General features: G+C 42.9%; 1 protein-coding gene across 1 annotated transcript in view; it reads right to left on the bottom strand.

Annotated features, from left to right (window-relative positions):
- trpn1 (transient receptor potential cation channel, subfamily N, member 1) overlaps positions 1-26,348 on the bottom strand; it is a 184,938-nt gene that overhangs the window by 74,160 nt on the left and 84,430 nt on the right. Inside the window, exons 10-17 of the mRNA XM_048528498.2 lie at positions 21,818-22,018; positions 18,017-18,118; positions 14,884-14,982; positions 11,312-11,440; positions 9,238-9,366; positions 7,660-7,776; positions 3,601-3,699; positions 2,991-3,191 (exon numbers count right to left, since the gene is read on the bottom strand). Of these exons, the coding sequence (XP_048384455.1) occupies positions 2,991-3,191; positions 3,601-3,699; positions 7,660-7,776; positions 9,238-9,366; positions 11,312-11,440; positions 14,884-14,982; positions 18,017-18,118; positions 21,818-22,018 (1,077 nt within the window). The remainder of the gene's footprint in view (positions 1-2,990; positions 3,192-3,600; positions 3,700-7,659; positions 7,777-9,237; positions 9,367-11,311; positions 11,441-14,883; positions 14,983-18,016; positions 18,119-21,817; positions 22,019-26,348) is intronic.

The following is a 26,348-nucleotide window of genomic DNA, read 5'->3' as shown; positions in this document are numbered from 1 at the left end:
AAGCGGAGGTTTGGAGACCGCTTTGTGGAACACCTATGCTCGGTTCATGACAAACAACACCTCCCAGTCGCGAACCACTTCAACTCCCCCTCCCACCCCTTGGATGCCATGTCCATCCTGGGCCTCCTCCAGTGCCTCAATGATGCCACCTGAAGGCTGGAGGAACAGCATCTCACATTCCACTTGGGAACCCAGCAACCTAATGGTCTCAATGTGGACTTCACAAGCTTCAAAATTTCCCCACCCCCCAACCTCATCCCAAGACCAGCCCATCTCGTCCCCACCTCCTGGACCTGTCTGTCTTTTCTGCCACCTATCCACTCCTCCCACCTCACTGACCAACTCCCACCCCCACTTCCTAACTACTAGCATCCTCCTTGACCTGTCCTTCTTCCCTCCCACCACCCGCCCCTCCCTCCTCACTGATGAACCCCCAACCAACTCCCTACCTACACTCACCTTTACAGGCTTCATCCCTGCCTCCTTGACCTGTCTGTCTTTTCTCCACCTAAATGCTCCTCTATCTGCCTTCTATCATCGCCTCCCCTCTCTCTATTTATTCCAGAGCCCCCTTCCTCTCCCCCATTTCTGAACAGGATCCAGACCCGAAACGTCAGCTTTCCTGCTCCTTTGATGCTGCTTGGCCTGCTGTGTTCATCCAGCTCTACACTTTGTTATCTCAGACTCCAGCACCGGCAGTTCCTATGGTCTCTCTAAAATAATGCGATCCTTTTTGTTTCACTGGTCCCATTTATATCTTGATTATTGGCTCTAAATTAAGATTTATGCTGTTTTTAAGCAAGCTTTAGAACTTTAAAGGATCTCTTCAAGTGAAAAGATTCCATTACCAAAGAATTCAGTGTGTTCATGGAACCTAGACAGATGTTATTGCAATGAATTTGCAATGCAGAACAGCAGAGGGCCTCTAACTAACCAACATTCGACTAATCTATTCTAAGGTCTCCAGGCTTACACTATAGCATAGCACCATCTACAGTCAGAGATCGCTCACATACACTTGAGATCTTCGAGGGTTCTTGTGGTGAACTAGTAGCATTCCTGTCTCTGAGCTCCGAAACCCATGTTCAAGTCCCACTTTCTACATCACTGAACAGGTTGATAACAAAAACATCTGAATTTAAGATTTTCATAAACAAGTGGTCCAGGCAGCTCAGATGGCTATGCATATCAGCCACCTGCCAACAGGGGTTTTTGATGTTGTGAACAGCACTCCAGCCTCTGAGCCAGTAATGCCAGGTTCAAGTCCCAGTGCAGGACTTGATGGTCATAGAAGGAGCATTTATAATGTAGTTAAATAGATTGTGTAAGCATTATAAATCCTTTCAATATACGCCAACGGCAGCTGGCAAGAGTGTGAGAAATTACCGGCCAGACATTGATGGAAAGAAAGTGGATCCTCTGCTAACACTGCTCCAGGATACAATGTGCATGTAAATAATGTAGGTCGTGACAGAAACTCAGACTCCTTGGGGAGCAGATGGGGCCAGTTGGCTCGAGGGGCAGTGTTGGCCAGCTTGGTGCCAGAAGTGCTGCATTCAATCTCCATTCAGACTGAGGCAGATTTAGGATCTGCTTCCTTGTCCTCCGCATAGTGCTAGGGGTCAGACCTGCCTGCAGGCAGAGAACTGAGTGAAACAGCATCAGGAACACCAATGCCAGACACAAGACTCCGTTAATTGAGAGAGACAGTTTACTTCAGAGGATGAGGTTTGGTGTAGGAACCACAGGAATGGGTAAGATGCATGGTTGACACAAGGTCAGGTCCAGAGATATATAAAGTTTGGGTAGGTGTGATGATCCTGAACAAGTACATGGGCCATATGAAAGCTGCAAACTCACAAATGGTGTGGGAGAAAAACCAGTTCCTTGACTGCTTCCCAACTGTTCCAGAACCAGTGGGTTCTCATTTTGTTCAAGGTATGACCTGAGTGAGGGTGTGCAATTATCTTCACTCAAGTGGTGCTCCCCCAACTCAGTCAGACTGCCGAGGGTATCCACAAAATACCCTGCAATTCACATGCTCCACTTGTCAAATTTTCCAGTGATAAAGCCAGTTGTGGTGCCTGTTTGGAGTCCAGTTGGGCTTCAGCTGGGTAGGTGCTTTTGCTTAGCTACATCATTAATCCCACTGTCATCACCACTGAAATAACTTCAAAGAGGTCTCACCCTTCATTCACACATGAAGAGTCCTTGACATTGATCCAGCTTCCTCAGAGCCAGATCTCAAAGTGAACAGAACCACTGGCACTCCTGTTTATATTCATCAGCCAGGGCTCCCTGATTGGCAGCCCCAGTCAAGGAACCACATTCTCAAGGATCTACCTGGCTGAGCTCATCGCAGTGAGATGTCTGAAGAGATGCAGTGTTCACAATGGCGGCAGACTGATAGCACACCTTATGGCGATTCCTAGTTCTCCGATGAATGAGTGCTGAAACAGTTTGAACTGTGTGCCAGGTTTTGCACATGTGTAAGTAGTGGCAGGTACATTTTTGTACAAAGATCCATGTCGGTAGATTTCTCATGCATCGACATGACACCTGGACAAGTGGAGCTTTCAGCATCTTGGGGCAGGGTTTTACATGTCCCTGCTGGCAGGCATGAAGGCTGTTGAGCATGTCAAGCCCAGCCAGTGGCCATCCTGACATTTACAGCACCACCCCTACCTCAGCCCCCAACCCCCAACCACCACCACCATCTGATCTACCAGAACTGTAACAGAGGCACAGCAGACACTCTGTGATTAACCCAACCTGGGGCTTACCGATGCCCATCAGTGTTCAATTAATAGTTCAAATACTGCATCCTGTATCTTCATTGCATTTATGGTTCACCATGGCATGCCCTTAAATATTGAGTGGCATTCACCATTCACAATGGTGTAAAGTACCCCCTAGCAGCCACTTGCAATTTGCAAAACCATTGGCACCTGTAACTCATTGTGAATAAATAACTACAGTTTGTAACTTACCAAAGATAGTGCATCAATACTAGATGTGTGGGTCTCCACTAGAAGCTTTACCAGCTTGTTGTAACCATTCTGTGCTCCCAGGTGTAGAGGAGTCAGGCCGAGCTTGGTTTTGGCATTGACAAAGGCCTTGTGCCATAGCAGGATGTCTGAGATCTGATCATGCCCATTCTCGGCTGCCAAGTGAAGTCCCGCTTTACCATGCTGTTCCACAACAGTAAAGAAAAAGTCTTCACAGCAGTATGACAGGGCCTTGTATTTTAAATATCAAGCATCATAAAATGCTACTCGTTTAACTTTCGAGCAGTAGTTCAATAAATTGTCAACCAAATATATTTAGGTATTGGTTGCTGAGCACTGAATGTGAAATTCAAGGCAGCAGAATAGATTTTGTTCTGTTTGTAACACTGCTAGGTAGCATCAGTGCTAAAAACTACAAATCAAAATATTGTTAGAAGTTACATAAATGACAACATGGTGATACTTTGAATAATGAGTACAGATTTCAGCACTGTCTGAGTCAAATACTCGGCATGTCCTGCTGCCTTTGGTAGACTGATATGTTTTATTTCTAGTTTAGATGCCTGGCCCTTAAAACGGAAGTCTCGGTTACCTCATCAAAAACATCTACCCTGGCATGGTTTAGCAGCAATATCTTCACCATCTCTGTGTGCCCTCTCTCTGCAGCCAAAAGCAATGGCGAACTTCCGTTCTAAAATATGACAGGAAATTATTAGCGAACTTGGTCATGAAGTCACAAAAGTGCAAATTCATTACTTGAGACAAACATTTAAACTTGTGATGTTTAAACTCCAAGCTGAGGTTCAGAGGAAGGGGTGCAGTCCATTGCATGAGAATTTGGCCACGGGAACCCCTCAAGTATATTTCAACTTGGCCAAGACTCGAACAGAGAAAAAACCCAATGTTCCAGGAATTGGATGAACGTCATTTCAAATATTGAAACGGTAACCAATGAGTAGCCAAAGGTGCAAATCCTTCTTGCCTCCCAGCTCAGAATCACAGCAAATACTATATTGCATACTCCTGATGAAAAACATAAAATAAGAACAGACAATAGTAAAAATACATTGATGCAGATGGGCAGCTGTGCAGTTTTAGAATTGGAGTGGTGCTTTTCAAAAAATAATGCCGTTTTCTTGCCCTTACAGCCAGCAGGAAAGGATACACTTCATTTGGATTGAAACTTTTAGGACAACAGGAAATCCACTGCTGATATGAATAGTAATTTCCTAATGTTAAATAAACTCTAGGAAACTGCCTGATGACAATAAATGAAATATAATAATTATATTCTAACATTTTCTTTTATTCATTCACAGGATGAGGGCATCGTTGGCTAGGTATCATTTATTGTCCATCCCTTTTTGCCCAGAGGCAGTTAAGAGTCAGCCACATGGCTGTGGGTCTGGAGTCACATGCAGGCCAGACCAGGTAAGGATGGCAGTTTCCTTCCCTAAAGGACATCTTTGAACCAGATGGCCTTTTCTGACAATGACAATGGATTCACGGTCATCATTGGACTCTAAATTCCAAATTATTTTTATTATTGAATTCAAATTCCACCATCTGCCATGATGGGATTCGAGCCCAGGTTTTCTGTTCTATCACTTAGAAATTCCATGACAGAAGATTTTAGAGGCATTGAAATTTAAAGTAACATATTCAGTACCGTACCAATTTGAGTGTTCCTTCAGCCATAACAAACAGCAAGGCCCCTCAAACAGCTATGAGATAAACTATCAGACAAGCTGTTTTAGTTATATTGATGGAGCGCTGAATATTGTTCTTACAGCGCCACATTATTTAATGGTGTGGAAAGAATTTCAGTTTATCATTTCACCTGAAAGCTGGAACTTATGACAAAGCAGCACTTCCTGAATCTGATGGGGGAGCCTTTCGCTGACAATATAACACATGTTCAGGGGTTAAAATACTGGCATGGACTGGCTGGGCCAAATGGACTGTGCTGTACATCCTATTTTTAAAAATCTTACATGTGGGTGTGGAATGTCTTGACTTCTGGATTTTCTGTACTCTGCTGACAAATGCTTGCTCTGCTCCAGCAAAGTCTGTTTAGTTAAAATTCAGTTCAGTGGGTCAAATGAGTGGCGGAAAGATAGGTTTTAAGAATTGTTAATGGAGAAGGAAGATAGAGGATAAGAAAGGTCCACTGAGAGAATTCCAGCTCAGGGCTTAGATAATGAAAGGGAGCAAACGTCATATGGAGGGTAAAAGAAGTCAGGGCTACTTAAGATGTAGAGGACTGTGGGGACGACAGAAATGCAAAAGGGATGCAGAGCAGGAGGTGGCTATTGGGATAGAGAAGGAATGAACTGAACCCAAGTAAATTTCCAAGAGTCTCATGATGCAGGCTGACATGGTTGTTTCACTATCAGAAGATTTGTGAATGGGGCTAAATGCTTATTAATAGACCTATTAATCCTATAATAATACAGGGAAGGCCATTGATGAAGCAGAGGAAACTTCAGAGAACAGCTGTCAGTGTCATCTGGGACTGCAGTACTTGGTCTCTACCAACTGCAACCATTTTCCTCTGCATCAAGTGTAACCCCAAAATAGAGATGTTTTGACCTTTGGATCTCCTAAAAGTGAGGCTCAAATGACTGGGGAGAATGAGGAGTTGAAAGGAATTAGTATCAGTAAGAAGGCTGTACTGGAGAAATTAATGCGGCTGAAAGTTGCCAAGTATCCAGGAGCTGATTGCCTACATTTCAGAGTGCTGAAGGAAATGGCTCAAAGATAGTTGATGCATTGACTATCATTCGCATGTAAATCTTCCGAATGTCCAGTGATTTTGGAATGATTCCCATAGATTGGAAGTTTGGAAACATCATCCCATTACTTAAGAAAGGGGCAAAAGAGAAAAATTGGAAATGACAAACCCACCAATCTGCATCAGTAGGAAAATGTTATAATCTATGATAAGAGACATGACAAACGGTCATTTGGCTGAAAATGATGTGATTGGGCATGATCAGCAAAGATTTATGAATGGAAAATCAGATTTGACAAACTTGATGTGTTCTAATAAATTACAAACAAAATTGATAAAGGGCAGTTGATGAATGTAGTTTATTTGGATTTTCAGAATGCTTTTGATGAGGCCCTCCCCGCGCTTGAAGATCAGAGACCGAATGTCCTTGACCACTGAAGTGTTCCCCCAGTGGGAGGGAACATTCCTGTCTGACAATTATTGCACAGTGTTCATTCACCTGTTGTAGCGTCTGCATGGTCTTGAGGCATCCTGGCCTGCAGTGTATGAGATAGACAATGTTGGCTGAGTCACACGAGTACCTGCTGTGTATGTGGTGGGTGATGTTCCCATGTGTTATGGTCATATCCATGATCTAACATAACTTGCAGAGGTTGCCATGGCAGGGTAGTATGGTGTTGCGGTCGATGCTGTCTTGAAGCCAGGGTAGCTTACTGTGAACGATGGTCTGCTTAAGGCTTGGCTGTTGTTTGAAGGCGAGAAGTGTAGGTGTAGGGAAGATCTTGGCGAAGTGCTCATTGTCAGCAATAATGTTGAAGGCTGGTTTAGTACTTCCTGGGAGCAGAAAAACCACTCCATGTTCTTCAATGTTGTCTACCTCGTACTACCGGCAAGGATGCCCCAAAGCATGGTTTATTGGCGAGACCATGCAGACGTAACAACAATGGCTAAATGGATACTGCACAACAATTACGAGACAGGGATGTCCCTCCCAGTGGGGAAGCGCTTCAGTGGTCAAGGGCATTCAGCTTTCCATCTTCAGTAAGCGTCCTCCAAGGCAGACTTCGGGATACACAACAACGCAGCGTCACCTTGCACAGGCTGATAGCCAAGTTCGGTTCCCATGAGGATGGCCTCAACGGAATCCCGGTCCATGCCGCACTACAGGTGATCCCACCACACTATACACTCTCTCACACACACACACATATACACACACACTCTCACACACAAACACTTACACGTACACACACACTCTGTCTCTCTCTCTCTCTCTTGCTCTCTCTCTCTCCCCCTCCCTTTCTCTCCCCCTCACATCCTCACATGCACACACATGTACACACACACACAATAAATCTATGGGGTGAATTTGCATTTGCAGATATGGAATTGCAGATACATTCTATTTTGTTCAAAAAGCACACAATTTGTAGACAATGTAGCATTTTACAAATTCCTATTTTGGAAATAAAACAAGACTGACGCCAAGTTCATACACAGTCAGAATCTAAACAAGGCCTCACACCTAAAATGCATTGCCTGACCTCTGGTTAGCTGAGGGAACTGATAAAACTTTTCGTTATCTTGGGGCAGTGGCTTGAAAGAAATTCAGGAATTTGCACATTAATCCTTTGTAACTGATTAAAGATTTAACAGCCATCTTAGCTTTGTTCAACACTACATTACTTCTATGACCCTTTGATCTTTTGCTTATAAATTCTGTGTCTGATGCTAGCTCTTTCTCTTACACTTGAAGAAGGAGCGAGACTCCAAAAGTCTTCTCATAAACCTGTGGGACTTTAACCTGATGTCATGTGATTTTTGATGTGAAATAATTGGACAATAAGGACTCATGCTTAACATCTATGAGGAGTCATATTTAAGCAGGACTTTTAAAAAAGACACATGGACAGGTACCTGAGATTGCTTATTGATGACCTGCTGGATTCTATTGGAACTGATGTATTTCAAGATCTCAAGAAGAACTTCAGCATTCCCGACATGTGCACAATAGTGCAATGGAGTCTCATGTGTCTAGAAAGGCAGTAAAAAAACCACATTTCAATAAATTTCCAAATGCAAATTTTCAAATCAATCCTCAGAAGTAAAGTGTTTAAGTTTAACTGTCTGCCTATAATAATTTGTTACATTGCAGAATCTACTCGAGCAGATAGGCTTCACTGGATTTATTGGCCTTTTCTCATCCTTTTGCTCTTTTTTTTGGTCTTCCTCATCTTTTCCTGTTATATTATTTTACTTCTGTCTGTTATGAAAATTCAATCTTCTTTCTTTTCTTTTTTTTGAAGAAAACAAGAATCAAACTCTCCTCTGGATTGTATTTTCCAGGTTCTGCCATGTGGTTTGGGAATTGAGGCAGCTTGGCGTGGAATTGCAAATCCACAGTTTAGTTTACAACTGTTGAAATAGTTGCAGCAATGGAATGGCTAAAGATATAAATATTAACATGAGGTATTTTCAATTAGCTGGAGAGCACTCTCGCCTTCTATCCTTCAGGAATTTGAAGAATATGGCAGGCACTGTTCTTGCCTCACTGTTGTTTTGGGCAGGATATTTCAGATTCTAATAAACCTTACCCCAAATGCCCTCTACCATTTTACTGCACACATAGTACCAGGGAATGTATCTCGGAATTTTCGAGAGCAGGTCTTGTGCTGACTCTCCTAGCTTGAGCTCACATGCTGAACCAACGCTCCAGGTTCGCTGCTAGGCCTGAGTTGCTTGAAGTAGCAGAAGCATCAGTGAAAGGGACAGCGGAAGATCCCCATGACCAATGACTGGTGGCAGTGTCTAGAGGGGCATCGGATGAGGAACAGGAGAGATGAAAGGTGCACACCCCCAGGACCATGGCTCCAGCTCGGAAGTGGCTGTGGAAACAGCAGAGGCCCATAGCCAAGAACCCAGAGTCTGTTATAGAGACTCTGGAGCACATTTCAGAGACTACAGTTGATGTCAAGAAGCAACTGGACAAGCAGCGGAGGAAGAACAAGAAGAACTGAGAAAGATGAAGTCCATTGCAGTAAAATCTTGCATTCTATTCAGTGTTTCAAGATGGCACAGAAATGTGGTGACAGTGCATATAACGCATGAGAAAACACTTCTCACTGTATTTTCTAATCTATGTTTTTATATACATGAAATCTGAATCTAAAGCTAAATATATTAAATTGCAAATCAGCATTGGAAGTTGGAATGAGAGAGGTCATTTGGCCAATCAAACTATTCCCTGCACAGCTAATACCATGTGAATTCTAAACCTGCATTTTTATTCAATATGTATACATGTTGCTCAACTATTAATGATCTTTTAATATCTTTCAGACACTAAATTTCATTAAGCTGTAAATTTGGTGTGTTTTTTTATGTCTTACTTTCCACATTTGATTCCCACCTCTGGACATAGCAAACCATCCCACAAGATATCATTCTGTCTCAGTACTATTTCGGTGTGCTGCAACCTTCCCCAGGATTAATTACCACTTTGGTTGTTGAAGTGATATCAGCTTCATATTCCATGAGAAGTTTAACAATCTGAGTGTCTTCTTGTTGAAAGTGAACCATGTCTTTCTTAATCTCTGCTGCCAGGTGTAGGCATGTTTCTCCTTTCTGGATAAAACAGAAAGAATTGTCAAGTTAACAGCAGAGGGTGTAACCACAAGCCTTTTAACTTAGTTAAAAAGTCGACTTGTATCAAAACACACTTTTTTTCATCAGCTAGTAACACTTTCTCCAAAAATACTTGAGAGAAATGTTTTTGTTGTTTCAAGAGAAACATGGGCCAGATATTCTGTGGGCCATGCTATTAAGAACTGGTTTTTGACATTCTTTCAGAAAATGTGGATGTTGCTGGTTGAGTCAGCCAACTATTGCCCATCTTTAATTACCTAGGAGAAGGGAGTGGTGAGCTGCTTTCTTTGGTTGTAAACACACCTTGTAAACTTCACAGCTGCTTTCTTTGGTTGTAAACACACCTTGTAAACTTCACAGTGCTAAGGGACGTCTAGGGTTTCCACCCAGTTACGCAGAAGGAATAGAGGCATAGCTCCAAGTCAGGATGGTGTGAGGGGAACTTTCACGTGGGTGAGTCCTCATGCATCTGCCACTCTCATCCTTCTAAGTGGCACAGTTGACAGGTTTGGAAGGTGATGTCAAAGCAGCCTTGGTGAGTTACTGCAGTGCACCTTGTAGAAGGTGGGACCTTATGCACTGTTCACCAGTGGTGAAGGGAATGTACGTTGAAGGTATTGGATGAAACACCAAACAACCAGGCTGCTTTGTCCTGGGTGGTGCTGAGTTTCTTGTGTGTTGTTACAACTGATCACACTCAAGCAAGTGGGGAGTACTCTATCACACTCCTCACCTGTGCCTTATAGATGGCAAACAGGTTTTCAGCAAGTGAGTTATTTGCTGAAATCTTTCCCTGTAGCCTACTTTTGTAATCAAAGTATTTATATGATTGGTCCAGTTCAGTTTCTGGTCAATGGTAACCTCCAGGGTTTTGACAGTGGGGAATTCAGTGATAGTAATACCATTGAACATCAAGGGGTGATGGTTAGATTTTCCCTTGCTGGAGATACCCTTTGCTTGGCAATTGTGCAGCGTGAATGTTACTTACCACTTTTCATCCCAGGTTTGGATCTTGTCCAAATCTTGCTGCATTTGAATGTGGACTGCTTCAGTGTCTGAGGAGTCACAAATGCTGTTGAAGATTGTGTACTCACCAGTCAGCATCTCCACCTCCGACCTCATCAATCAGAATTTCCCTCTTTCCCCTTACTTTAGGAATTAATCCTATCTGTACCTCCCTAGTTTCCTTGCCTCTTCTGTTTTCCCCAATTTCAATGCACATTGAGTCCTGTTTTTCTAGGGCTCCGTGATGTCACACACAGTCAAATGCTGGCTTCACATAGATGTTTACTTTTTATGTAATCAAGATGAACACATTGAGCTTGGGAAAGAAAAGAAAAACCACTGGAGAGATGGTTAGAACTTAGTTACGGAAGCTGCAATGATGAAACCAGAAATAGATCTGGGATGTAAAATCAGAAGAGGGTAATTTGGAATAAGCTGCAATACGCATTGAAAATGGGAAAACAGAAAATAAGGAAACCAAAGCGATATGGACAGGTTTATTTCCTAAGGTAGAGGGAAAGAAGAAAATTCTAGTTTGTAAGAATTTGGATAAAATTGCTGAACATACAACTTACTTTAAGATTTATATTCAACATAGAGTACTGTTGAACAAAATACATCTTTTCACTAACTGACTGGTCCTCAAATGCAATAATGACATCAAAGAGAATGATATAGAAACTACACTTTGCAGGATTACAGTTTTCACGGTCATGTTGCAGAAAATGAAGAGGAGAAGTGCAGTATGGTTTTTTTCTTTATCAGGTAGGGAGAGGTTTCTGAATGTGATTGAAACTTCTGTGGTAGATGGGGAAAGGATGGTGTTTTAGATTTCTGCCCTCCCTTAATTCCATCTTTTGTGGAAATTTGTCCATTTAATTAGAAGTTCTTGGATATTGTTATCTTTCTGAGTTCTTACCTTGTTTTCCTGGTTGACACATGCAGTGGCCTCCATGTGGCTCCTCTGATTGGTCAGGTAGCTGAGGATTTCTTCCACAACACTGAGATGACAGTGTCGGACTGCAATGTGCAATGGATTCTCTCCAACCTAAGCAACACATCAACAGTTGGAAAGTTGCTTCTTAGAAAACACTGACTTCTGTATGAGCCCTGCAGCTGATTCCACATTTTTCGTGACATTGTTATGGCTGACCTCAAAATCCAACCCTGCGAATCTCTAAGATATCTGCACTCCTCCAATTCTGCCTGATGACATTCCTTATACCTTCATTTGTTTAAGCTCTGAGCTTTAAAATTCCATTCCTAAGCCTCTTTGAATTTACCTCTCTCTTTTTCTTCAGGGTTTTCCTGAAAACCCGCTTCCTTGGATGAACTGTATGACTCCGCTATTCATATTTTTTTAAAATTTTGGCTCACAGTCTAATTTTTTTTGATAATCTGTGAAGCACCTTCGGATAGATTTTAAGGTGCTGTATGAATGCAATTTGTTGTTGACAGGCTAATTTTGTAATTTTGTGTTATTTGTAGTGCTTGACATCTATTTACATGTTGGAACATGACTTTTCAACTCAAAAGAGAACGCACAAACTATAAAGTAGATTAGATTAGATTAGATTCCCTACAGTGTGGAAACAGGCCCTTTGGCCCAACAAGTTCACACCGCTCCTTGAAGCATCCCACACAGACTTATCCCCCTATAACCCACACACCCCTGAACACCACGGGCAATTTAGCATGGCCAATCCACCTAGCCTACACATCTTTGGACTAGATTCAAATACACTGCACTTTGAGGGAGTTCAGAAGCATATTTATATATATTCATTTTCTTAATGAGAAACCTTTTCACAGTCTGGATTGTATGAAAGTGATTTTCTGAACAGGGATGGATGTCAATTTAATATCTCAGCTGAAGGCTCTTGGAGAGAAAGGGGGCAGTGAGAGCAAGGAATAAAAGCTACAAAAGATCAGATGAAGAAGGGTCCCAACCCGAAAGATCAGATTTCCCGTTCCTCTGATGCTGCCTGGACTGCTGCATTCCTCCAGCTCCACACTATGTTATCTCTTATAAAAGATCAGACAGAGTGTGAACAGCGGCTGCTATATTTTTGGACAAAGATCAAAACCTCCCGGAAAGCTGTTTCGTTTTCTCAGTTTTCCATCTCCGGATGTCTTCCCTGTGTGTCTGAGGCACTGTAATCCTGTAAAACAATCTTCTGTGTAAGCTGCTGTTACTTAAACAAATTCCAGCTGTTGAGCTCTTAACAATCACTTTTAACTCCAGAATATATTTGAGTTTGGTGTGTAATTGTCTCTGAACAATTATTACTGAATGAAAAGCAATCTTCAAATTTAAATTAAATTTTTTAGAACGGCCAAAACTCTGATTTTCTGCCTGAGAGCAGTTGGTTAGAAATGAAATCAAGAAAGGCCATTTGGTTAAGTTTGATCCTGTTCACTTATACAAACTTGTTAACCTTGATTATGCTTATATACCCTATATATATAGCTATAAGCTCCTTGATGCCAAAATGCAATTACATAAGACTCCATTTACTTATTCACCTTCACACCTTGATCGCTAAGAGTAGGCCAGAGCCCTCCAAGACTCACATTCTCCCAAATACATTGTGGCCTTGTGAGGTATTTGATTGTCTCAGTTTAAACTTCTGTGTCTTACACAATTTCTGCAGCTGTCCCACTGAAACCACAGTAGATAACTGGGAGAACCTCTCTCTGTGAACTATGCCCGAATATATTCACTCTGCTGTTTTCTGAGGGTTTTTTTTGCCGGTTTCCAAAGTGGAATTAAATGAGACACATCGCCTCACAGCACAATCCCAGTTAAAGAGTTGGCGGAGCCTGACAATAGTTGACCCGAAGTCATTTAATGTCCAATTGATTGGTTATAGGCCAAAGATGGGATTTCTGCCCCCTGAGGGAGAGGGAGTCTGAGAACTGTGGCCCAATCAGAGGATGGAAACTCTCCATCGCTTCTGCACAGAGACCCGAGGCTGGAATCTGGAGCAGTATTTGGTGGTGTTGCCAAGTTAGAATGCCCCGGAAAGGGTGAGAGGGAAGTGGGCGGGCTGGGATTTGACAGGCCATTTGGGGAAAGGAGTTGTGGAGGTAAAGGCTGGGTGATGCACATGGATGGACCCAGGGGTCTCTTTAAGGGGGGCCCTCCCCACGACTTCAATACACTCAGGGAAAAGGCCGGGCTGGTTGCTGCTGGTTAAATCCTAGAGCTGTCAGATGAGCACTTTTAAGTCAACACTAGAGGGCAGGCTACCCCGCCACTGACCACTTCCTGGATTTAATAAGAAACCCATTGGCCTTCAAATCTCCCTTTGGAAGATGAGCATTAAATCCAATGCCGCAGAGTGGAGCTTGGAAGAGGATTCCACTTGGAGGGAAGTCTGAGCCAAGGAGCCATCAGTATAAAGTAGTCATTAATAAATTCAACAAGGAATTGCAGAGATGCCTTTATCCCCAGGGAGTGATGCGTAACTATATGGAACAATTGAGATGAAGGGTTTGGATGCATTTAATGGTAACTAGATGAGCATGAGGAAGTATAGAGTAGAAGGATCTAATGATAGACTGAGATGACACAAGTTGGGAAGGTGTCTTGGACATTAATGTAGACAAATGGTCAAATGGCCTGTCTCAATGTTACAATTAATGCTGTGAAGAGACTGGTTGAGCAGGTGATGGGAGTATGTTCCGTTAGCTCAGAGGACTATGGTATGATTCAAAGCATCGTAATGGCTTGGGATCAATCCTCTGCTGGCTGTGGTACTTCATGGAGGTCTACCTCCTCGCCTTGTTCTACTCTTGTGGATTTGTGACCAAGAAGCTACATGTAAACAAATGTCGGCCACATCTGGAGTACTGTGTCCAGTTCTGGTCGCCTCATTACAGGAAAAACGTGGAAGCATTGGAAAAGATGCAGAGGAGATTTACCAGGATGTTGCCTGGAATGGAGGGAAGGTCTTACAAAGAAAGGTTGAGAGAGCTAGGGCTTTTCTCTTTAGAAAGATGAAGGATGAGAGGTGACTTGATAGAGGTGTATAAAATGATCAGAGGTACAGATAGAATGGACAGCCAGAGACTTTTTCCTAGGGTGGAGATAGCTATTATGAGGGGAAATATTTTTAAAGTGAGTGGAGGTAGAGTTAGGAGAGACATCTGAGGTAGTTGTTTACTCAGGGAGTGGTTGGGGCGTGGAATGCACTGCCTGAGAGGGTAGTAAAGTCGGCCTCATTAGGGGCATTTAAGCAGCTACTAGATAGGCATGTGGATGATAGTATAAGGTGGGGGTGGAGGTTAGATAGACCTTAGGTTTAGGGTAAAACATTGTGGGCTGAAGGGCCTGTAGTGCTCTATGTTCTATGTCTCTTATGCACAGAGATATACCTGGTACTTTCTGGAATATGGCTAATTCCTCGGGGAGTTAATGTTACCTACAGCCATGGCACATACATTTCATTGTTTTATCTGTTAGCTGCAGGAGTGGCTCTTCTTTACCTTTGATTGCCAAGTTAAATCTCCACCCTCGTCAATCAGGGCCTGGATCATTTTCAAATTGCCGTGACGTGCTGCAACATGCATAGCCGTTTCACCATTCTGTCCACACCAAAATAAAGAAAAGAGGTGAATAACAAACATCTCCAACCATAGAGGAGGATCTATAGCAGACAGCCCCAGTGAGAGTCAGGATTAAACAGTGAACCTAACCAATTTTGCGACAGTCCCTGGATTTCCCAGATCTCGCCAGCATACCTACATGTAAGAACAGAATTGCAACTATTGAGCTAAAGAAATTCATCTATAAACCATTTATACTTGAAAACCATCAGGTGGTAATCTCTTTGTGTAAATTTGATGATACATGTTCTGTAATCCTCTCCAGCCTATTTGAATAGCACCACTTTCATGCAAAATACCAGATCCTGTGATTTCCAGCACTACAGTCAGTGATCTGCCAGCATAAGTAACAGCGTAGTTGCATTCAAAGTTGTGTTATATCAGCAAAATTTGAGGAGTAACTGTATTTTTTAGGAAAAGCCTTTTTTATCACTATTGATTTTTAGAACAAAATTATTTCCTTCTGTATAAATCATTTCAAAAGTTAAATAGAAACTACAGTGTCATTTTGAAAACTAAGATACTCTTTTACGTTTCCTCAATTCTGTACTATTTTAGTTCAATGAACAGTCAACCACAATACAACCTAAGGTCCAAAGCATTCTCCTTAGGCTTTATGGACTCTGGTCACAAAGTTTCGCCTTATCACATGTTTTGGCAAGAAGTGCAGCAATTGTAAAATTAGAATTGTTTACACATCCTGATTAAATGACTTGCTAAATAAGGGATTTTTGCATTGGGTAGTATTGGGTTTGCAATATCAAAATAAACCACCACAGGGTTTATTTCAACAATTGCCTAGGGAGTGGAAATGCGATTTATTTAGAAAAATTTGTATTGAAGCTCATATGAAAGAACATAATTCAGTGGTAGCAACTTTGCTCAAAACTCTTTTTCTAAATAAATCGCATTTTCACTCCCTAGGCAATGTACCTTATCCCTAGGCCAACGTACCTTATGTAAAAAGTATTAGTATGTTTCATGTTGCAGTACATTATGAACTTTAAATCAATACTTTTAAAAACTGGACAGAAACAGACTATTATAATACCCATCACAGATCAAACGACCTTTGACATTTTGAGCTCCAAACACCCCCGAATCTCAGCAAATGCCCAGTTAAATAACACCATCGGGTCTGCTTTCTTCCCACACATGCTGCCAGACCTGCTGAGTTTCTTCAGCAATTTCTGTTTCTGTTTCAGACCTCCAGCATCTGCAGTTCTTTGTTTAATTTCCATGGCTATTGAGTTGGTTTCCCTCATCCAAACCAGATTGGGTCAAGCTGTCAGGCAGCAACACAGGATGAAGGAAGACTCATAATACTCTAGGAGAGACCAAAATTGGAAAAAAAAACTGATGGCTTGACCAGGAGGCAGTGAGTGAGGTCTACTTTCACTGCAGACAGATTCTCAGGTACATTTGCTATTGTGGTAATTTCAATCCATTGTGAATCAACTGACAAACAGGAACTTAAAGCCTGAGGGTCGCCTGTGGTGCAGAAATTACCCACCTTTAGCAAAGTTTAACTGGAGGCACATTTTCCATGTTTCGCTTTTATCCCCCTCCTTGGGGACAGAATTCTTACAAATTGGCGAGACTTCAAATTGAGCCCTTCAAATTAATTATCACAATAAGCTTGCAAAACAGACAGATAAGGACAGCTAAACTTGCTGAATCCAGACCTATTTAACAAGAACATTTTAATTCCTCACTATGATACCATGTGAGCCCCTGCATTTGGTCACAAATCTGTTACTCTGCTCCAACAGCTCTCTGATTGGGGGTTTACATGTTTCAGCTTTGTTAATTATTTCATGTGAAATTAAACACTTGGGTGCAATCTCACCTTGGCCAGTAGGGGCGTAGTGTCAGGTGCAATTATCAAGTAGGAGGAACCTGGAATTCTTTGTGTATTTAACCATCCTGGCAAAGTAGCCAATAGCATTAAATTTCAGGGGTTGCATTGCTATGTTTTTTTTTCCTTTATTCATTCATGGGATGAGGGTATCACTGGCCAGACAGCATTTATTGCCCATCCCTAACTGCCCAGTGGGCAGTTGAGAGTCAAACACATTGCTGTGGGTCTGGAGTCACATGTAGACCAGACATGGTACGGATGGCAGTTTCCTTCCTAAAGGACAGTACTGAACCAGATGGGTTATTCCCCAACAATTGACAATCAATTCATGGTCATCATGAGATTCTTGATTCCAGATACTTTATTGACTTCAAATTCCACCATCTGCTGTGGCAGGATTTGAACCGGGTTCCCAGAACAATATCTGGATCTCTGGATTAATAGTCCAATGATAATACCACTAGGCCATCGCCTCCCTACACATATGCATATATGTGTGTATACATATGTATCTGTGGACTAATTGTATGCATGGATGTCAGGTAAGAACACATTCATATGATGTCTTTTTGTCCAATCATCCTAATTATTTATTTATTTTTATCAAATCTAGGATTGGTACACAAACAAACAATTATTGCTTGGCTAAGGGAGGTGTGTGTGAACCTAGACCACGGAAGGGGGAAAAGCTTCAGGAAAGGAGAAAAATGAGAAGATACAGGCTCCTTCTGAGAGGTTATTTTGCAGAAGAAATCTTGCATTAGATTTTGCGAATAGCTGTGGCCTAATTCAAGCTTGTGTTGGTAACAGTGCTGGAAGCTAAAGCAGTACAATAGATTCTTTCCAACAAAGTAAATGCTAGACTTTTATTCTAATGTATATCTACTTTGCAACTGTAGATTGATTCTTTTCTTAGCATTGGCACAATATAACCCTCCCCCCGACATTGTTTAAGTTTGAAGATATCCCATTATGTTTTGTTTATTTTGGAGAATTATGAAAGGACGATGAATGCTAAATCCTGATGTTCCGCTTTAGGATATCAGCAAAGCCCCAGAGTAAATTTTTCACCAATTCCCAAAGCTGGAGCTGCAGTATGAAATACTCTGTTCTTCAGTAATGGGTGGTTTTAATTAGAAAACATATACTTACCTCTTGATCAGCATTTACATCAGCCCCACTTTTCAGCAGTATTTCTGCCACTTTCTCACCATCCTTCACCTGAGCTGCAATGTGCAGTGGAGTCTCCTGAGCCTGTAAAGAAAAGCAGCTGTAAGGTGAAACCAATGGCAAAAGATAAACAAAAATAAGCTCAAAAGGCCCAAACAGTTCCACTGTGTAATAGGCAATTTGCTTTATAATTCTGCATACATTAATGCAGAATTCCATCTTTTCAAATTCACATTCGAGGTTCTCAATGGTGCTAACATGTCTTCTGGGAAAAAAAAACCTTGCAATTCATACAGTCTCATGTCATCATGTCTCAAGTCTCACCTTGGGCTGTTTCTGAGCCAACAGTAGTTGTTTTGCAACATAATGAAATCAGGCAAATAACCAGTGCACAGCAGGTGAGATGTTTGACCAGTTATATGTTTTGGCCTTGCTGATTGAGTTGCTCCCAGTATTTCATGTTATTTCCAGCATGGAAACAGGCCATTCTGCCCAAAATTGCCATGCTGCCTGGGATTTATTCTCTGTTTGAACCAGAATGAGGCAAAATGATATCAGAGATAACGGGAACTGCAGATGCTGGAGATTCCAAGATAATAAAGTGTGAGGCTGGATGAACACAGCAGGCCAAGCAGCACCTCAGGAGCACAAAAGCTGACGTTTCGGGCCTAGACCCTTCATCAGAGAGGGGGATGGGGGGAGGGAACTGGAATAAATAGGGAGAGAGGGGGAGGCGGACCGAAGATGGAGAGTAAAGAAGATAGGTGGAGAGGGTGTAGGTGGGGAGGTAGGGAGGGGATAGGTCAGTCCAGGGAAGACGGACAGGTCAAGGAGGTGGGATGAGGTTAGTAGGTAGCTGGGGGTGCGGCTTGGGGTGGGAGGAAGGGATGGGTGAGAGGAAGAACCGGTTAGGGAGGCAGAGACAGGTTGGACTGGTTTTGGGATGCAGTGGGTGGGGGGGAAGAGCTGGGCTGGTTGTGTGGTGCAGTGGGGGGAGGGGATGAACTGGGCTGGTTTAGGGATGCAGTAGGGGAAGGGGAGATTTTGAAACTGGTGAAGTCCACATTGATACCATATGGCTGCAGGGTTCCCAGGCGGAATATGAGTTGCTGTTCCTGCAACCTTCGGGTGGCATCATTGTGGCATCATTGTATCTCCCCTTCCCCTACTGCATCCCTAAACCAGCCAAGTTCATCCCCTCCCCCCACTGCACCACACAACCAGCCCAGCTCTTCCCCCCCACCCACTGCATCCCAAAACCAGTCCAACCTGTCTCTGCCTCCCTAACCGGTTCTTCCTCTCACCCATCCCTTCCTCCCACCCCAAGCCGCACCCCCAGCTACCTACTAACCTCATCCCACCTCCTTGACCTGTCCGTCTTCCCTGGACTGACCTATCCCCTCCCTACCTCCCCACCTACACCCTCTCCACCTATCTTCTTTACTCTCCATCTTTGGTCCGCCTCCCCCTCTCTCCCTATTTATTCCAGTTCCCTCCCCCCATCCCCCTCTCTGATGAAGGGTCTAGGCCCGAAACGTCAGCTTTTGTGCTCCTGAGATGCTGCTTGGCCTGCTGTGTTCATCCAGCCTCACACTTTATTATCTGAGGCAAAATGATGATCATTTATATATTATTAGGGAGACGATGGCCGAGTGGGTATTATCACTTTTCTGTTAATCCAGGGACTCAGATAATGTTCTGGTCCCTAGACGCTGGAATTTGAATTCAATAAATATCTGGAATTAAGAGTCTAATGATGACCATGAATCCATAGTCAATTGTTGGAAAAACTCACCTGGTTCACTAAGGTCCTTCAGGGAAGGAAACGGTCATCTTTACCTGGTCTGGCCTACATGTGACTCCAGACCCACAGCAACGTGGTTGACTCGTAACCACCCTCCGGGCAATTAGGGATGGGGAATAAATGCTGCCTGGCCAGCAACACCCTCATCCCATGAATGAATAAAGAATATATATGAACCACTTTCTCTTTTCAGCACAGTTTCAAATGACCACTCCCTTTTTAAGAGTAGATGAAACATTGTATTGTTCAGCCTGAGAGAATGAGATGCTCGCCTCCAATCTACCACAGTTGGATATCAATATAAGAAATTATCAAAATTCCCTCAAGTGTGGGTAATATGTTGGCAAAGTCTTTTTTTTTCATTTCCAGTTTCAAAAGAGCGCTGACCAACAGTCTATAGCCTGAGTCTGACCTGTACACATCTGCATAATGCATTAGATTTTGATTGTAACCAGCTCACCCTCCTACCTGCAAACTGATATCTTGACTTTTCGCCAACATACAAAATCACTTATTGCTGCCTGAATTTGCGCCTTAACTATCTACTTCCTGATCATGACTAGGATTCAAGCATAGGATTTGTACCTACATAGCATAGGAATTGGGATGTCATGTTGCCCTTGTGCAGAATGTTGGCTAGACCACTTGTGGAATACAGTGTTCCATTCTGGTCTCCCTGCTGTAGGAGAGATGTTCTGAAACTTTAAAAGGTGCATGAGATTGATAAGGATGTTGCCGGGATTGGAGGGTTTGGCCTATAAGCTAAGTAAGCTATTTTTCTGGATTGTTAGAGGCTGAGGGTGAAATTATAAAGGTTTATACAATCATGAGGAGTGTGGATAGGGTCATAACCAAGGTCTTTGTTTCCCAGACTAGGAGAGTCCAAAACTAAAGGAATTAGGTTTACGGCGACAGGGGAAAGATATAAAAGGGGCCTAAGAGCAACCTTTTCACACAGAAGGTGGTACAAGCATGGTATGTGCTGCCGAAAGAACTGGTGGAAGCAACATACAATGGCAACATTTTAAGCTTTTCTAGATCAGCAAGGGTATAGACAGATGTGGTCCAAATGCTGGAAAATGGAACTAGATTAATTTAGTTGGCAATGGACATGTTGGACTACAGGGACTGTTTCTGTGCTGTATATCTCTATGACTCTATAACTCTACTGATTGAATTGTAGCCTTCCTTGCAACCCGTCTCCCACCCATTAACTTTGATAGTTGCCTACAAACTATCATGTTAAGGGACCTTAACAGTAGTCGGAAAGGGAAGCATTGTCCAATTATTTCCGTGTGGAATCATTCCTAGTTCCCAAAGGCACATAGTCTACCGAACCCCATTCACTTACAATGGGAATTCAGCAAAAAACACCTTGATCCATCCTTTGTGCAGTCCATCGTAATGACACCGATAAGATGAAATTACAATGCCTTAACCAAATGTTGAAGAAACAATGTGAAACTTAAAGTAACTCTCCAACAGGCAACTTAGTTCCAGTTAATCACTCCGAGCCAAGGTACTCTACTTAAAATGTTTATTCTTTATCATTTTCTTATGGGATGTGGGCGTCACCAACTGGACAAACAGCTTTTACTGGTAAATGAAAACAAAGAATTGCAGATGCAGGAAGTCTGAAACAGAAACAGAAATTTCTGGAGAAACTCAGAAGATGTGGCAATATCTGTAGAGAGAAAACAAAGTTTTGGTCCCTTCTTCAGAACACTCATTGCCCATGCTTAGTTGCCCTTGTGAAAGTGGTGGCGAGCTGCCTTCTTGAACCACTGCAGACCAGGTAGGATAGTCTCACAATGCTTTAAGTGAGGAAATTCGGGGACTTTGATCATGGTGAAAGAAGGTTTAGCAATTTCTCGGGGTAATCACAGATGGGCAATACACAGTTAGCCGGCCTTTTGGGAAGAAAGTAGGAAAGCATCCATTGTTGTTCAGTCCCCAGTGCATCATGGGCCAGATCTTACCTTGCCTCCTTTCAGTTGCACCTGGGCCCCAAAGCCCAGGAGAGTCTGTACCACCATGGGCTTGCAGTGCTGTACTGCAATGTGTAGGGCCGTGTAGCACTCCTTTGTTTTAGCATCAACGTGTGCTCCCTTCTGGAGTAAAGCTTTCACGACAGCCGTATGGCCTTTCCTCGCTGCAGCGTGCAGACAAACTGCTCCTGACTAGAGAAAGAGAAAGAGAATCACCTGATAAAATAACAGCAAAACAAGCAACTCAGAGTTTTATTACCAGATCTGAAAAATATCTGAAAAGTAGGAAGTTCTGTTTCAGAATTTGCAAGTGTAATCCATTATTTCTTACTGGAGAATTTAATATGCCTCTCTATTTTTGTGTTGTGCCTTTTATTTTTTCTTTATTCATTCACGGGACAAGGGCATTGCTGGCTAGGCAGCATTTATTGCCCACCTCTAACTGCCCAGAGGGCAGTTAAAAATCAGCACCATTGCTGTGGGTCTGGAGTCACATGTAGGCCAGACCAGGTAAGGATGGCAGTTATCTTCCTCAAAGGGCATTAGTGAAACAGGTGAGTTTTTCCAACAATCTATTCATGGTCATCATTATACTCTTAATTCTAGATACTTTACTGAATTCAAATTTCACCATCTGTTGTAGTGGGATTTGAACTCAGGTCCCCAAATTGTTGCAGCAATAATATATACTAATAATTCTCTTATATGTTATCTAACATTAAATCGTTGAATGTGCATTGGACACTCAAGCCATTTTGCAAATTTGAAGTATATTTTTTCACTGCAGTAATTTTCCAGGGCTCACCCCAGATTTCAGCCAGTCAGTGTGAGATATTTTCCCCTCACATTGGAGCAGGAAAGGTATCCCTTCACCACAGAGAGCATAATTTTCCCATCCCCTAAATGACATGAGCCCTGGTGAAAAGTTGGGAAAATTGCATGGCCAGCCAAGGAGCATTGAGAGATGGAGATCAAAATACCCTTATTGTACAACTCAGTGTTAAACGATGAGATGAGATTTTTTTGCTGATGTGTGGCAAAAGGACTATTTTTATGCATTGATATCTAATTAATCTTAATCTTTCCTCATTCATGTGCAGTTTTCCATTCTCCCTCCTGCTGGATAGAGGTTAGACCGTTGCCTGGTGCGTCCAGCTCATTGCTTGCTCTCCCATCTTGGACACTGGATGCCACCATCTCAGGCACACTCCATGGGCAGTGACTGCATATATCCTCTGTTTAGGAAGTCTGGCATCAGGCGCATACCTGCCTCACTGCAGCATCATGGCACATCCCCGAAACACTTACTGATTCTCCAAATCAATGCTACTTTTGGAGCACACTGGCAGGACACATTACAATGCTGCTGCCAGGACACTTTGCATTCAGGGACAGGAACCCAGATTTAGGCATGCAGCATTTCAGGGTTGCTTGCTGGCTTGCTAGCTCTTTAAGTGTAACTCACTTTGTGCATACTTCAATGCTCATGGATTCTTTCCCTTGCCCTTCCTTCTGCGCTTTGCTGCCTCAGCCTGAGTTTAAACGTTTAAAGTACTTCAAGTCTGACTTGCCTTTTAGCACACATACAAAGCCAGGCGGCTTGCTGCGTTTGCCAGCAGTAATCAGTCACAGGGGTTGGACATGTTATGTATTGCTACATCAATCCCACACTGGCACCGTGCGCTGAACATATTGCAAGTGCTTCAAGCAAATATCCATGACCCAAATTCAAAGGAGAGTAGTCCGCATCCAAGTCTAGGGAGATAGTTTTCAGTTAGGAAACAGTAAGTCAAGGGCAGTCTCCAATATCATTTCAGGGGTTTGGGCCCAGTCAGTTGACTGCTCGGGATGGTCAGGGTCAGGGTTCATACCTCTCCATTCAAGGGTTGGCCCTGGTCAGCTTTGTGGGTCCAGTGTAACCAGACTGGTGAGACATGGTGAGTCAGTTGGGGTATCAGTCAGGGGTTTGATCACTGAGCATCTCAGGCTGGCCGCTAGATTGCTCAAAAGGAGTGGACCACAATCATTCCCGGGGGCTCCGTCCATTAAAAGTCAACAGGAGGTTATCAGGAGCCAGTGCTGCAAATGGGAAGCTGGGGAACTGAATAGTTGGGAGTGGAGACAGTGGAATGCAGAGAAGAAAGCAATTGTAAAGGGGAGCTTTATTTGTTCATGGCATGAGGGTGTCGCTGGCCAGGCAGCATTTATTGCCTGACCCAGAGGGCAGTTAAGAGTCAACTACATTGCTGTGGGTCTGCAGTCACATGTCAGCCAGACCAGGTAAGGATGGCAGTTTCCTTCCCTGAAGGACATTAGTGAACCAGGTGGGTTTTTCCCAAAAATCGACACTGGATTCATGGTCATCATTAGAATCTTAATATTAATTCCAGATATTTTATTGAATTCAACTTCGAACCTGGGTCCCCAGAACGTTATCTGGGTCTCTGGATTAACAGACCAGAGATCATACCACTCGGCCATCACCTCCCCGTATCAAACAACTTGATATATAACAAGAGATGATACAGCATTGCAGGGAAAAAAGATAATTAGAGTGGTGCGTGTGGATATCAAAAGTCAGCATATCCTGGCTTTCTTGAGGGAAACAATGCACTACTACACATGTAGAGGTGAGTGTTGGTGGGGAGGTAGGGAGGAGATAGGTCAGTCCAGGGAGGACAGACAGGTCGAGGGGGTGGGATGAGGTTAGTAGGTAGGAGATGGGAGTGGGGCTTGGGGTGGGAGAAGAGGATAGTTGGGAGGAAGGACAGGTTAGGGAGGTGGGGATGAGCTGGGCTGGTTTTGGGATGCAGTAGGGGAGGGGAGATTTTGAAGCTTGTGAAGTCCACATTGGGCTGCAGGGTTCCCAAGCGGAATATGAGTTGCTGTTTCTGCAACCTTCGGGAGGCATCGTTGTGGCACTGCAGGAGGCCCAGGATGGGCATGTCATCTAAAGAATGGGAGGGGGAGTGGAAATGGTTTGCGACTGGGAAGTGCAGTTGTTTAGTGCGAACTGAGCGGAGGTGTTCTGCAAAGCGGCCCCCAAGCCTCCGCTTGGTTTCCCCGATGTAGAGGAGGCCACACTGGGAACAGTGGATACAGTATACCACATTGGCAGATGTGCAGGTGAACCTCTGCTTGATGTGGAAAGTTTTCTTGGGGCCTGGGATGGGGGTGAATAAGGGTCTAGGCCCGAAACGTCGGCCTTCCTGCTCCTCTGATGTGGCTTGGCCAGGAATGATACTTAGTCAGTTTCTGCTAAGGTTCAGCCCAAAGTTGGAATTTCCATGGTGGTTAACTCTCTCCCTTCCTTACCTCTACCTACTCCACAAAGGCAGGACTCAGGCAAAATGAGTAGCTTGAAAGCCCATAGTCACACTTCAACAAAGTAAAGCAATGCAGCAAACAGAAGTGCTGATGAATTTGACAATTGCTGAAAAAGAATTCATTCCTGTATTATTCTGCAGCTTTTTGTTTTGCACTAATCAGGACATGTGCAATTAAATACATGTCCATTCAGATTTTTGTAGCATACAATGCACTGATTGTACCCAACCAGTACATGGACACAACTTAAAATACAGTATTCAATAATCAACGTGATTCTATTATTGGATAACAGTTGCTAAATAACCCCAAGTGTGCCAAAATTTACTTTGAGGGCCAATTTAGGATTGCAGTCCAGTTTGCAAAGAGGTAGTTGCACATTCTGAATGTACATAAATGCACAGGGCACTGTGGTTTTCCTATCTGATAAAACAAAATTACACACCTTGTCTGTTTCTACTCAACAAAACTGGTGACAGTCATTCTCTGGTGCTTCCATCAGGACAATGCCAAATCAGGTTCAACATGTCAGGTTTAAGATTTAAATAAACCTTGACAGTTAACTACCAGTCATTATCTAACTTATGCATTTCTATGACAATGCCTCCAATTATCACAATCAACTTGCCAACCAATCAGCACTCTTCACCCATACAGTATAAATGCTGTTTTCGCATTACATTGGTATTTCTTGTGAATTGTTATGCTCAGTCTTAGTAAACATATCTTGGCAACGTATCTTTTACAGCAACATTCAAGTTCTCTTCTACTAACGATTGTTTGGTGAATTGTTCCTTCATGGAAGATGAGAGTGACCCACTGGGATTAATGTCATTTTCTTGATTTGTTGAACCTGAAAAATATACTGCAGTATGTTTTATTTTCCAAATTTCCTTTCCTGAAACTGCAAACCAATGGACTGGTCCATCAGAAGTGACAGTTCACTGGCATCAGAGAATTGGCATCTTTCAATGTTTACCAATGATTTTCATTTGGTTTTAAACAGTGTCCAAGTTGGGTCACTACAAAAGCAACCCTTCCTGGCTTTGTCCCTTAGTCAAGCTTTGACACCAACTGTAGCATTGTCAATTTGACCGAGATCAATTGACTCATTGCAGACTAGTTGAGCTTGAGAATATTCTAATGTCTGTGGCTCAGTATCAATTCACACACACAGGATACAATCCAAAAGCAA

This window comes from Stegostoma tigrinum, chromosome 5, assembly GCF_030684315.1.
Source record: "Stegostoma tigrinum isolate sSteTig4 chromosome 5, sSteTig4.hap1, whole genome shotgun sequence".
NCBI lineage: Eukaryota > Metazoa > Chordata > Chondrichthyes > Orectolobiformes > Stegostomatidae > Stegostoma > Stegostoma tigrinum.
This window is presented reverse-complemented; position numbering and strand designations above follow the sequence as displayed.